This window comes from Tursiops truncatus, chromosome 9, assembly GCF_011762595.2.
Source record: "Tursiops truncatus isolate mTurTru1 chromosome 9, mTurTru1.mat.Y, whole genome shotgun sequence".
NCBI classification, from domain to species: domain Eukaryota; kingdom Metazoa; phylum Chordata; class Mammalia; order Artiodactyla; family Delphinidae; genus Tursiops; species Tursiops truncatus.
Genome location: NC_047042.1, coordinates 68886874 through 68900701, shown reverse-complemented (window position 1 = coordinate 68900701; position 13828 = coordinate 68886874). Strand labels below are relative to the sequence as shown.

At 38.1% G+C, this 13828-nt stretch overlaps 1 protein-coding gene across 2 annotated transcripts in view; it reads right to left on the bottom strand.

Moving 5' to 3' along the window:
* Positions 1-1085: 1085 nt before the first annotated feature.
* The window catches only part of ZNF277 (zinc finger protein 277), a 115917-nt gene continuing 103174 nt past the window's right edge, over positions 1086-13828 (bottom strand). For both annotated transcript variants that reach the window (XM_019925281.3, XM_019925292.3), the window contains exons 8-12: positions 7623-7690; positions 5323-5419; positions 3683-3725; positions 2494-2668; positions 1086-1721 (exon numbers count right to left, since the gene is read on the bottom strand). In XM_019925281.3, coding sequence (XP_019780840.2) covers positions 1535-1721; positions 2494-2668; positions 3683-3725; positions 5323-5419; positions 7623-7690 — 570 coding nt within the window. In that variant the 3' untranslated portion in view covers positions 1086-1534. The remainder of the gene's footprint in view (positions 1722-2493; positions 2669-3682; positions 3726-5322; positions 5420-7622; positions 7691-13828) is intronic.

Here is a 13828-nt window from a genome sequence, read left to right as displayed (position 1 = left end):
GCCCGGAATCCTAACCACTGGACGGCCAGGGAATTCCCCATATTAGTTTTTTATTGCCAACAAAGTGCTCCTTTACCCTTAACAACTTCAGTGTGTATTTTCTAAAGACAAGAACGTTCTTACACATACTACAGTACAATTGCTGAAATCTGGAAATTAATATGAATACCATAACATTTACTACAGACCTTACTCAAATTTTGCTAATTGTCCCACTAATATCTTTTACAGCAGAAGAAAACCATATTTTCTTGGTCCGGGATCCAATCCAGGATTACACAATGTGATACCTCTCTAGTCTTCTTTAATTTGGTACAGTTACTTCAGTCTTTGTTTTTCATGACCTTGATTTTTTGAAGAGTAAAGGCCAATTATTTGTAGATTGTCCCTCACTTGGGTTTAGTTGATGTTTCTTCAGTATATTCACATTATACATTTTGGGGAAGAACCCTGAAAAGTGATGTTTTGTCTTCCTCATTGCATCTTATCAGGAGGCATACAATATTTGTCCTGTAACTGGTAATGTTGTAAAAAGACATTTTTGAGACAACTAAGGAAAACTGAAAACATATGATGTTAAGAAGTTATTGTTAATTTTGTTAGATGTCATAATGGTATTGTGGTTGTTTTTAAAAAAATGGTACTCATCTGTTAGCCGTATATACACTGTAGGGGAAAGTGAAGTTATTTGTCTTGATGTCCATTTCTAGGGAGTTTAATAACTCCAGGTGGAAAGCAATAATAATAACATAGTCAGATTTTGATTTTTCTGAAATAGTGTCCGATTTGTGCATCATCCAGGACTTTGACCACTGTTCCTCTCTTCTGTGGCTCCTCTTTTGGTCACTACATTCACAGCTGACCCAGTATAGTACAGAAAGCACACGTCTGTCAAATTTTGTGACTTGCTGGATGACGAAAGGCTGTGGGGAAGAGACTGAAACTACTGGTTGAAATTAGGTTTATAAATAATTTGAACATTTCACTTCTTTGTGATTGGCACGTCTTCATTATTATAGATAAATATGAGTCTAATGAAATGAGATCATTTACAATGATTACATAACAAAACTTCAGAGCCCATATACAAAAAGTCTTCATTTTATTTAGTTTCTACTTTATTTTTGGGAAAAAAATTAGTTTTTTAAAAGTTTATTTTGGACTTCCCTGGTGATGCAGCGGCTAAGAATCCGCCTGCCAAAGCAGGGGACACGGGTGCAATCCCTGGTCCGGGAAAATCCCACCTGATGCAGAGCAACTAAGACTGTGTGCCACAACTACAGAGCCCACGCTCTAGAGCCCACGAGCCACAACTACTGAAGCCTGCGAGCCTACAGCCCGTGCTCCGCAACAAGGGAAGCCACTGCAATGAGAAGCCCGCGCACCGCAACGAAGACCCAAGACAGCCAATTAAAAAAAAAAAAAAAAAAATTTTACCAAAGACTAATCCTTTGCTGATGTTCAAATTTAAAGTATTCTTTTGCATCTGTCTCATTGGAGAAAACATGAAACATTGCTTCTGTGGCAGTTTCTTCTAGTTTTTCAAGGACTCATGTAGTAGCAACTGGTTCAAAATACTGCTTTGTTTCAAAGCATGCAGTTTAGATGTATCTTCACTAATGATGGCGATATTTCCATTTTGTTCCTGAGCTGTCAGGTCACTTTCACTGTCAGACAGGGTACATAGCAGAGTGTCATTTTCATAGGTTGGAAAATAATACCTGAAAACAACCACAGATATACTGAATAACCAAAACTACATATTATCCAGAAAATTTCTAGGCAGCTGAATGTACACATCACTATAATTTTGCTAGGTTTCCTTGCCAACAATTTCAACTGCATTTTGCAAAGGCTGTAAGGGAGAGAACTCCTGAATTACTTTTACTTTGACCTTTACTGGCTGACATCAGTCTTACTAGTATCCTTGGTAGTTGGCAATTCAGCCTTGGCTTGATATCTACCATAACAAGACACTCACTATCTTAAAAGGCAGCCTACTCCACTATTAGGCAACTCTAGCTATTAAATAATACCTCCTCGATAAAGCTAAAAATGACATCTCTCTCATTTCTACTCAAAGGGCCCGGTTCTTCCCTAAGGTTAACAAAGTTCAAATACAGTTACTCTTTCATATACTGCTCCTTTTATCAGTTGTATCTGATAAAAACAACTGCTTCTGCTTGTGAGGTTTTTTTTTTTCCCCACCCCCAACCTAATCATCACTATTTCCTTCATATAAATTATCAAACATTAAAATATCTAAAGAATTTTAAGTCTATTACTCTGGTTCCTTCTCTGGACACACTTTGTAGTTAGCTCTGAAATCTAAAGGTTTCGACCTGAATGAGAATTATAGGAACAGGGTCTCAGGTCAATCCAGGGCTGACCTTGCCTCTCATAAATCTGGGATTTTCTAAAGAGGAATTAAATAAAGGGATGAAATAATGGAGAAGGAGCAAAGAAATGTATGTCTCGTTGAGCAGTACTCACTGTGGTTGATCCCATGTCTGTCTTTCAGGAAGCAGTGAAGTATGTTTAGCTTCTTCCATGTGAGTCCTTAAGTCTGCTTTGGACTTGAACTTCTCATGGCAGCCATAACATCTACATTGGTGAATTTGCCTCCGAATGAAATTGACTAGTTTCACTTGCTCATAAAAGTTCAGTCCTGAAAATGACAGTACACAGAATCATCAGACAACTGGTCAGACCCATTTTTGCATTTTTATAATTTTTTAAAAGAACCGCTTCTCTTTATTAACCAACCTGAAGAGGCAGTGCAGTTTTAAAGCATATTAATAGATATCAAATAATAACAGCCAATACTTATATAGGGCTTATGTGCTAGGCACTGTTCTAATCACTTTCCATGCATTAATGCGTTTAATCCTCGCAATACCCTATCATATAGGTGGTGTTACCGTATCCACATTATACATTAGGAAGCTGTCCAGAATTGCACAGCCAGTAGGTGTAGAGCCAGGATTTGACACCAGGCTGTTGGCTCCACAGCCCATGTTCTTGACTATTAATCTATTACATATATAACATATACACATGCCTATAAGAGCGGTAAAGTAAAGTAACATGTCCAAGGGTCTAGGAAAGTAGTCGGTGAGTTGAGGTGTGGGAAGTGAGCTTTTTATGGTCTTGGATACATTAGCAAGTCAGTACTTTATGTCTTCATGACCCTAATCTTTCTATCATAGTGATTCAATTGGGTACATCTATAATAAATAATCTAGCTACACTACCAAGCAGCGCAGTAGGTGTTTTACACACTCTTATCCACTCTCTGTAACATTCTGCTAACCCGAGGCCCAATGTCACACAGCCAGTAAGTGCTAGAGCTGGAATATGAACTCTAGTGTGACTTCAAAATCCACGTTTTTTCCACTAGTCCCCACCACATTATGATATTAACCATTAACCTGTATTTTATTTGAAGCAATCATATATGTAGAAAAGAAGAAAGACTATATGAAATCAAAACCATATGTGAATATTATAGTTCAAAATGGTTGTGAATCACGGTTTCAGGCAGTTCTGTTGAGACCATCTGTGGAGAGACACATTTTGGCTGTGCACTCTCCAATCACAACTGTGCAACACAGGCATCGTTTACGGGATGGTGTATAAAAGAATGCAGCATCATGGAAAACAACTTCCGAATCAAACTTACCAAGTTCTGACTTTATTTTGAGGAGATCAAATTCATGTGCATCCTAAAAAAAGGAATGAATATATCTGTGAGCATATAAATTATTTAATCTTTCAGGCTGAAGTTATAAACAGACAGCTTATTCACAGGAGTTTGAACACTGTAGAAACTCAGTCTCGGTTCATCATCTGCTTTTGAAGTCTTCGAAATCTAACTGCTTCCCCCCACATCCAACTGCTTTATAAAGCACAGTCCAAACAAGTCATGTCAATCAGTTAAAACATTTAATTGTTCACAGCTTGTATCTCCAGTCTTTGCAAATTTACTCTGTATGCATTCTGCAGTCTGACAGAAGTGTCCTCAGTCGCTAGGTAAGATGTGGCCCTACTGTACTGTGTGTCTGGACTAGAATTATGAATATAGGTCCTTTGCTCCACAAGCAGATAGGTAATTTAAAAAATTCTGCTCTTCGTTTTATGCTGTCAAATACAGTGTTTAAATCTGCAAGTTTCTCTTCACTCATACCTTCCCACAAATTACATGTCTTGATTTTCACGATGCATAGACTTATTTTTATTCTGTTCCATCCCTGCAATCACCCATCTGGGTAAATGCTTCAACTTATAAGCTCACAGAGAATAAAGACCATCTAACTCCCCGTGAAGGTATTCAGTGTAGCATCACACTCAGGATAATTAAGAATTCCATGATATGTTATCACTGAAAGTAACTGAGCAGAGGTTGAGGACACTAGTCAAGGATACTGCAAAGGGAATTCTTACACAGGATAGGCGGACCAAGGCTCCTTTCAATTCAAAGATACTAGGATATTATGAGTTACATTTAAACACTGGAAACTATACACACATACTAGTGGCAACCTGTTTCAGACAAAATGACTCTGTTTTCACTTGAGTAAATACCCATAGCCTTTTGAACACCTTTCAGGTCCTTGTTTTTATGAATGAGAATGGAATGAACATGGGTGAAAAAGGAGAGTCTGCTCCACTATGACAGAGCTGAGTGGCGGGAGGGGAGGGAGGGCACATCAGAATAATACAGTAATATTTTTCTATTACACTCAATTCTCTACTCCCAATATAACATAAAGATGGCCTCCAGAAAGGAAAGCGCAAACTGGAAATGTCCTGAAATTTCTTCTCTCCAAATCGTTTTAACTGAAGGAGCTGCAAGACCACACCCTGTGCCCTCTCCACCTCCATGGCTCCCCCACCCCCATTTCCCCCAAGGGCTCTGTAAACGGCATCTTTTTCTCTTTCTGCTCTCCTTGTTCACCAGCATGGGAAGCACTGGAAAAAGACTCAGAACCTGTCCATATCCTGGGTATTGTTAATCGTGGTTGCAGATCCCACAGTCTAGGCCAGAACTATCTCATAAGCATCTCAGAGGTGGGATGGCATCAGTGGTCTGTGAAATCCCAAACTAACAGTTCACCCAGGTCCAGTCAGTTGTACTTAACTGCCCTGAGTTCTAGTTCTCCTCCATGGACCTGCCCTGTCTCTTCTGTTTTGCTTATAGCACTTTTAGGAAGGGGAAAATAATTGAGAAACTAAAGGTGTAAGATGATGAGGCTGCAGTTATCATCAGCTTCTCCCTGTTGGAACAACGAAACAAAATTCAAATGAATAAAAGTGTCTCACCTCCATGTGCACACATAATTTCTCAATTGTTTCTGCTTGCTTTTCACAAAATAGGCAGACAGCAGAGAGAGGGTGTTCTTCCCAATCAGACCAGTCACTGTGTTAGAAAGAAAACAGCAAACATGGAGATTCTCTTCATTAAGAGGGCATCCTGCACAGTGACTTGGTATTACTTTCTGCTCCCTAGGAAACCCTGCCATTCTCTTTCAACTCTGACATTTCTGTAAAGACTGTCATATCATATTATGACTTTTTGATACAGTTTTTGAAATTCAAAGTAGCACCATGAAATTAATATAAATAGTAAACAGGTGCTGCTCCATTTTCTTACATTTGCCTCTCCGAGCAGCTATTTCACTACGAGATCAGTGCAATGTCTTTCTGAGAAAACCAGCTTTAATTTGCAGAGAAGATATATCAGAAAATGTAAGCTCTCTCTCATTAACCATGACCACTAAGTGCGCATGCTGTGAGGTGCAGTGCTGGGAGTGTGTTTCTGCATGATAAATGGCGTATTTTAAAAAGGCAAACCCTTATCTATCATGTGGGAAATACTGATCATTTTAAATGGGGCAAGTGTTAAATTTTATGGCAAATAGAGAAATCAAAAGGCATACAGGGCCCTTTTTACCATTTTCTCCCCTCATTGCATTTATTTTTTGAGATACTGTCAACTTTTTGTCATTCCTAAACCAGGAGAACCAAAATCCTGGGAGAGACAAAAGGCTGAACAGCTTTGAATGAAAAGAGAATGAATAACAGGGAATCCTTTTAGGTTGAAAAGAATACTTCTCAAGCTTATAATTTCAAACAAAGAAGCTGTGACTGTTTTACGTTAGTCATCAACGGGATGAACACAGAACAAGGTTAACCTCCATTGAGTTATATTCACTACTCCAATGGCAAGCAGCATGGAGAGAGAGTTCAAAGATCATATCACTTTAAGGTCTAGGGACCAATGGATTAATAAGCAAAGCACTTTGGAATATATTTTTCTCTGAATTATATACTACCTGTGTGGTCAATGAATAGCTTTAGTAGCAAAACACTATTTAGTTGGAATAACAGTTGCTTTAGTGATTCTTATGTCCAAGTTATTTTGGTATTAAGATTATTATTTTTTATTGAAGTATAGTTGATTTAAAATGTGTTAGTTTCAGGTATACAGCAAAGTGATTCAGTTTTTTATATACATATGTATAAAATCTTTTTATATACATATATATTTATATACATATTCTTTTATATACATATATATTTATATTCATATATATTCTTTATCAGATTCTTTTCCATTATAGGTTATTACAAGATACTGAATAAAATTCCCTGTGTTATACAGTACGACCTTGTTGTTTATCAATTTTATATATAGGACTGTGTATCTGTTAATGCTGAACCCCTAATTTACCCCCCCTTCCCCCTTTGGTAAACATAAATTTGTTTTTTATGTCTGTGAGTCTATTTCTGTTTCCTAAGTAAGTTCATTTGTATCATTTTATTTATTTATTTTTTCATTTGTATCATTTTATTAGATTCCACATACAAGTGATATCATATGATATTTGTCTTTCTCTGTCTGACTTACTTTACTTAGTACGATAATCTCTAGGTCCATCTATATCGCTGCAAATGGTATTATATCATTCTTTTTTTTTGGCTAATATTCCATTGTTTGTATACCACAAACAGTTTTTCCATTCAACTGTCCATGGACATTTAGGTTGCTTCCATGTCTTGGCTACTGTAAACAGCGCTGCTATGAACATTGGGATGCATGTATCTTTTCTTTTTCTTTCTTTTTCTGTTTTGTTTTTGGCCACACCTCACGGCACGTGGAACTTCCCCGACCAAGAATCTTAACCACTGGACCACCAGGGAAGTCCCATTTATATTTTCAAATTAGAGTTTTCACCTTTTCCAGATATATGCCCAGGAGGGTGATCGTTGGATCATATGCTAACTCTATTTTTAGTTTTTTAAGGAACCTCTATACTGTTCTCCACAGTGGCTGCACCAAGTTACATGCCCATCAAAACTGTAGGAGGGTTCCCTTTTCTTCACACCTTCTCCAGCATTTATTATTTGCAGACTTTTTGATGATGGCCATTCTGACTGGTATGAGAAGTTATTTTGAATTCAAGTTTTTACTATATTACATGAAATGATGCATGGCTTAGAGAGAGGGTTCTCTTTCTTTTTACTCTGTCTTTTCAGAATGGTAATTTTAAATCAAACTAAGGAACTGTTTTCCTTCTCTTAAACCACTGTAATTAAGTAGCATCAATAATAAGTCTTACTCTTCCTGATGATCTAGCAACTCCCGATCATCTTCTAGTTGAACTTCTTCCCAGGATTTTCCAAGTTCCTTTGTAGGAAGAACAGAGGGATTAGAGATAAACAGGAGGGGTGAAGGAGGAAGAGGCGAAAGGAGAAAGTAGACACAGAACTCAAAAACAAAACAAGACAGAACCCAAACGCAAATGGTTTTAAAATAATACAAGCAGAATATATTAAAGCTGTTATTTCACGGATAAGAAATGATAATCAAATTTTAGGATTCAGGATATATCCTAAATGGTTAGGATTTGGGATATATCCTAAATCAAACATTTTAAAAATATGCAAAAATGTTTAATAATATTTTCATATGTTTTTCTTTTTGAAGAAGCAGTAATAAGCTTTCAGTGAAATTCTTTTCTCTCAAATATTAATCAGCGTTTCTCAACCCTGGATCCACATAAGAATCTCTTGGGGATCTTTTAAAAAAAACCACTAATGGGCTTCCCTGGTGGCGCAGTGGTTGAGAGTCCGCCTGCTGATGCAGGGGACACGGGTTTGTGCCCCGGTCCGGGAAGATCCCACATGCCGCGGAGCGGCTGGGCCCGTGAGCCATGGCCGCTAAGCCTGTGCGTCCGGAGCCTGTGCTCCGCAACGGGAGAGGCCACAACAGTGAGAGGCCTGTGTACCACAAAAAACAAACAAACAAACAAAACCCCACTAATATCTTTTGACAGAGACTCTGAAACATCCTCCTAGCTGGACTCTGTTTCTATTTGAGGTCTCCTACAGTCTATTTCCCAGATAGCAGCCACAGTGAGCTTTCTAAAGGGTACCTCCCTGTTTGTATGACCCCTCCCAGGGCTTCTCACACACTCAGAACAAAATTCAGAGGCCTTACCATGGCTTATAAGGCCTCCATGTTCTGCCCTGGCTCCCTCTCCATCACTATGTCCCACCACTTTTTCTCTTGCTCAGCTGGCTCCAGCCAGACTGCTCTTTTGCTATTGCTTGAACACAGCAAGCTGACTTCCACCCAGTTACTTCTGTACTTGTCGCATCGTCTGCCTGAAACACTGCTCCCTCACATATCCTAACATGGCTCTGTCATCCTGGTCTCTGCTTAAACGCTACTACCTCTTTTTCTGACTACTCTGTCTAAAACACCCCTCCTTCAAGTTACTTTTTATTCCTCTAGGATGTTTTATTTTTCTTCAAAGCATTGATCACACCCTGAAATCATTTTGTGTATCTATTTGTTTTCTTATTTGCTCTCTGTCTTTTCCACTAGAATGTCTGTTTGGACATGGCCTTTGTTCATTGTTACATTTCCAGAGCCGGGCACACAGTGGGTACTAGAAGTATATTTTGAATTGAATTTTAACTGAAAACATCTAAAAAATATGATGTCAATTTAGATCCTACCTCAAAAGGTTTCGTAATGTGGTTAAATAGTTAATGTATAAAAAGCACATGGTACATGGTACCAGGTAATAGTAGGTACTCAAATATCTACTCAAATCCCTTTTATCTCTTACAGTTCATGGAGGAGTTCCACCCTTTTAGGGCTATGTCTGGAAAATTTAGTCATAGTTTCAGCAAAACTTTATGTAGTGATGAGAAGGAATGATTTCTTTTGGCCCAACCATGTCTCTTTTATCCCTTGAGTCCTTTCTTTCTTTCTCTTGTCCTTTCTTTTCTCTCCACTCAATCTTCCCACCATGCCATGCAAAAGCAGACAGTGCATTAAAGAAGGATGTAGAAATACTAGTGGGCACTTTTTCAAGCAGTTAAACTATGGCAACTGTCAAGTCCAACCTCACCTGATATAATACAGATATCCTTCTTTTGGAAAAACATTACCAGAATTCACCTCATGAACATTTGTTTTTTTCTAAAAAGGTATTCATTTAACTAAAAACAAAGAACTACAAGAGCCATTATGATTTAGAGAAAAGCTATCATTCATCAACTTAATGAGAGGTTTTGAAGCTGTCATTACCTATCAGCTAAATGACGCATAAACTCAGACATGCAGAGATTTACCATAACGTCATTAGAGATAGTTAATTTGGACTCTATAATGTACTTCCCAGAGTAGTCATGAAGTGTCTAAGCATCATTATGAACATCAAGAATGGCCTCACCATTGCCAACAGGATCCTTGTTAGATGGAATTTTTGGTGATGAATTAAATCTTTTATGTCTCTCTGGACTTGGACTAATACCCTGATGGGCCATTTGGGGTACTATCATTCTCAACAATACAGGCAAATGTTACTTATCAATAAATGTTTTGAGCCCCAAATGATGAAAAATATCTTTCACTGTCAAACTTCCAGTGTCAAAGCATTACTTTGCAGTTTTCTCAGTATTAAGTACAACACGGGGATTTATCTAGGCAATACAGCACTAACCATTTACCATTTGAGAGAAAAATGGAACTCTGTGTTCATTAGAATAGGAAACAAGTGATTTGCATGCGACAGCGGCTGAGACTTTCCTAGAGTGCTCTGCCTTGGTACAGTTAAATATATGACTTATTACAGAAATAAGACCCAAAGAGAAAAAAAATTTAGTCTCTAATTAAGACACTGTGCCTGCTAATGAATCATGTTAGGAAAGAAAAGAATATAAGAAAAACAAAGTTTGGAAGGCATGCCAGTAAAGATGTTCAGAACACTTCCTCAAACCTCTGCATCAGCTGGCTTATGATCAATGACAGGGTGCAAAAAAACATGGAAAAAACTTAACACGTGCTTACACAAGAAATCCACGAGAAACAGAAACAGTGTTTTAAATGTAAATATTAATAACTGCAGGAGAGAGAACTATAACAAAACTGAAAAACAGGTTAAGAGCCTACTTTTGTTACAAATGGCTTTGTGTATTTAAAAAATAAAAAAAAATTAAGTCAAAATGATAGTATCACTGTAAAAATAGTTCCCTTTAGAAAAATTTAGGGCTTGAAACGTGAGCACTTTAGGAATATGTAGGTGAAGCCTCAGTGATGATGTTAAGCAGTCTGCTGCCCTCTGAGGCAGGGGTATTTGAATGTGAAACTGCCTGGGACCTCGTCCCCTTAGCTTGCTCCACTCTCCACTGAACCCTTCTGTTTGTGAGAAAATAAAGCAAGAACTCTAAGTAGATAATCTAGACCATGCAAAAGACCTTTAATATACTTATTTGCAAGTCTGTTAATATTAAAAAACTGATATGAGTAATTAAACATGGAAATTATTTCACCCAAGAAAGAAAAAGGAATTTATCAATTTGCTGAGCTGAGAAGAGACCAAAAACAGCCTCTTGTCCCGACCAGGGATCGGGACACCTTTTATGGCTCTCCCACCTTTTATGACTCTCAGAGCGTATCTTGCCAGGAATATCCTGGATGCTTCCATTACTGCTGGTCTGAAAATTCTCCTTGGAGGTGAGACACTGTGGATGCATGACTCAACGACTATATAGATCTGCTACAGGAGAGGTTGAAACATTAACTCTGTACACACCATTACAAAGTGCTGAAATTAATGTGTTTACATGTCTGGTTCTCATACCAACCTCTAAATTCCTTGAAAGTAGTGGCTTAAATCAACCACCTGTTCTGTCATATTTTTCTTTCTGTTCCACCAGTGTTTGGTACCTAGAAGTCACTCAAACATTTGTAGAATGTATGCAGCCAATGAAATTGCTTCTGAAGGGAAGAGGATGTGAGAAATGGATGTGCAGACACCAGTTACCAACACAACAATTCAATCTTTTACCCACATCCACATACTTATGTCAGCCTTTTCCCTCAGAGGAATAAACAATGAATGTCTCTCATTTCTTTTCTTTTTCTTTTTTTTAGCTTTTTAAAAAACAAAATGGGAATTCCCTGGTGGTCCAGTGGTTAGGACTCTGAACTTCCACTGCCGGGGCCCTGGGTTCAATCCCTGGTCGGGGAACTAAGATCATGCAACCCGCGCAGCGTGGTCAAAAAAGAAAAAACAAATCTTATTGTTGGCCTCAATGGGAAAGCATATAGCTAAGATGGCTAAGGTTGTGGGTTAGAGCCCTTAAGGAGCTGATTAGTTTTACCTTGACCTTGCTTCACTTTCTAGTTTGGTGTAAAAGACAATAGGCAAAAGTGTGTGTGTGTGTGTGTGTGTGTGTGTGTGTGTGTGTGTAGATCATTATGAATTTATCACCATTAATTGACCAAAAAACCCAATCCAAAGTATAAGAGGTAGGTACTACTATTATTTCAATTGTAAAAACTGAGGAAAAATTGAAGGAAACTGATGCAGAAAGCTCCAGCTATGTGACCCTGGGAAAATTACTGAACTTCTCTGTGCTGTAGTTGCCTAATCTATAAATGAGGATAATGACAAAACCTGTGTCATAAGGCTTTGGTTAAGAGTAAAAGACTTAATTTAAATACCAAAGACAGTACCTGGCACATATCAGGTACTCAAATGCTCCTAGTTAAAACCAAACCAAAAACTTCTAACGATATTACCCTAAAATGATTTAATTTTCATTTTATATGTTACTGAAGCCTTTACATTCTCTTGAAGCACTTCTCTCAAGTCATGATTCATCCCACATGAAATCTGGGCACTCTGTGGGCAGTACAATCTAGCACACTCATCTAGAGACAGCTGGTCCCAACGGATAATTTCAGTTTTCACAGTCACACTACTTGATGCCCAGGGAATGAAGTATCAAACTTTTCTAAAAGTGACAGCAGAATTTGAGTGAGCAGTTTCTTTGAAGTCTCCTCTAAAAGATAAACACCTCCAGCTATACACAATGTTCTGCTAGACCCAAGCTCTTGACTATTAGTTTAAAAGAGCCCCAGAAGTGCTATTAAATTGCTTCCACAGCTTTCGGCAGTAGCTCAATATTTCTTAGAGTTAACACTGAAGTCCACCCCCTGTAGGACTGGGCTGGGCCCTGAAGCAGCGTTTGCTCTAGGAATTAACGACTGAGTGATTTCAAGAGAAGACTGAAAGACTCAAAGGGTGCCTTTGCCTGTAGCTAGTTGTAAAACATGTGTAGCAAACCATGGCAACCTCTCAGAGCCAATCTTCAGACACCCTTATTCCACTTGTTTCTCAAGGGGAATTTTCTTTTAATATGCTAAGGATTAGTTAGAACAGGCAAAAATTCTATCCTAAAGCAGAGATTTCCAATATAATTCAGAATATGCTTGTTTCTGTCCAATACATAAAATGGCTCATTATTATCAATTATGCTTTTCGTGGCCAATGGGTTCGGATTAAAATTCAAATTTCAGAGCAAAAAACAATTTCCATTTGCTTTAGAAAAGTGTCAGAACCAGAATTCCCCATCTTTTTTTTGAGCCTTAATTTTTAAAAAATATTTAAAATTTAATTTATTTTTTTACACTGCAGGTTCTTATTGGTTATCCATTTTATACACATCAGTGTATACATGTCAATCCCAATTGCCCAATTCATCACACCCCCACCCCCCAGCCACTTTCCCCCCTTGGTGTCCATATGTTTGTTCTCTACATCTGTGTCTCTATTTCTGCCCTGCAAACTGGTTCATCTGTACCATTTTTCTAGATTCCACATATATGCATTAATATACAATATTTGTTTTTCTGTTTCTGACTTCCTTTCCTCTGTATGACACTCTCTAGGTCCATCCATGTCTCAACAAATGACCCAATTTCGTTCTGTTTTATGGCTGAGTAATATTCCATTGTATGTATGTACCACATCTTCTTTATCCATTCGTCTGTCGATGGGCATTTAGGTTGCTTCCATGACCTGGCTATTGTAAATAGTGCTGCAATGAACAATGGGATGTAGGTGTCTTTTTGAATTATGGTTTTCTCTGGGTATATGCCCAGTAGTGGGATTGCTGGTTCATATGGTAACTCCATTTTTAGTTTTTTAAGGAACCTCCATACTGTTCTCCATAGTGGCTGTATCAATTTACATTCCCACCAACAGTGCAAGAGGGTTCCCTTTTCTCCACACTCTCTCCAGCATTTGTCGTTTGTAGATTTTCTGATGATGCCCATTCTAACTGGTGTGAGGTGATACCTCATTGTGGTTTTGATTTGCATTTCTCTAATAATTAGTGATGGTGAGCAGCTTTTCATGTGCTTCTTGGCCATCTATATGTGTTCTTTGGAGAAATGTCTATTTAGGTCTTCTATCCATTTTTGGACTGGGGTGTTTGTTTTATTAATATTGAGCTGCATGAG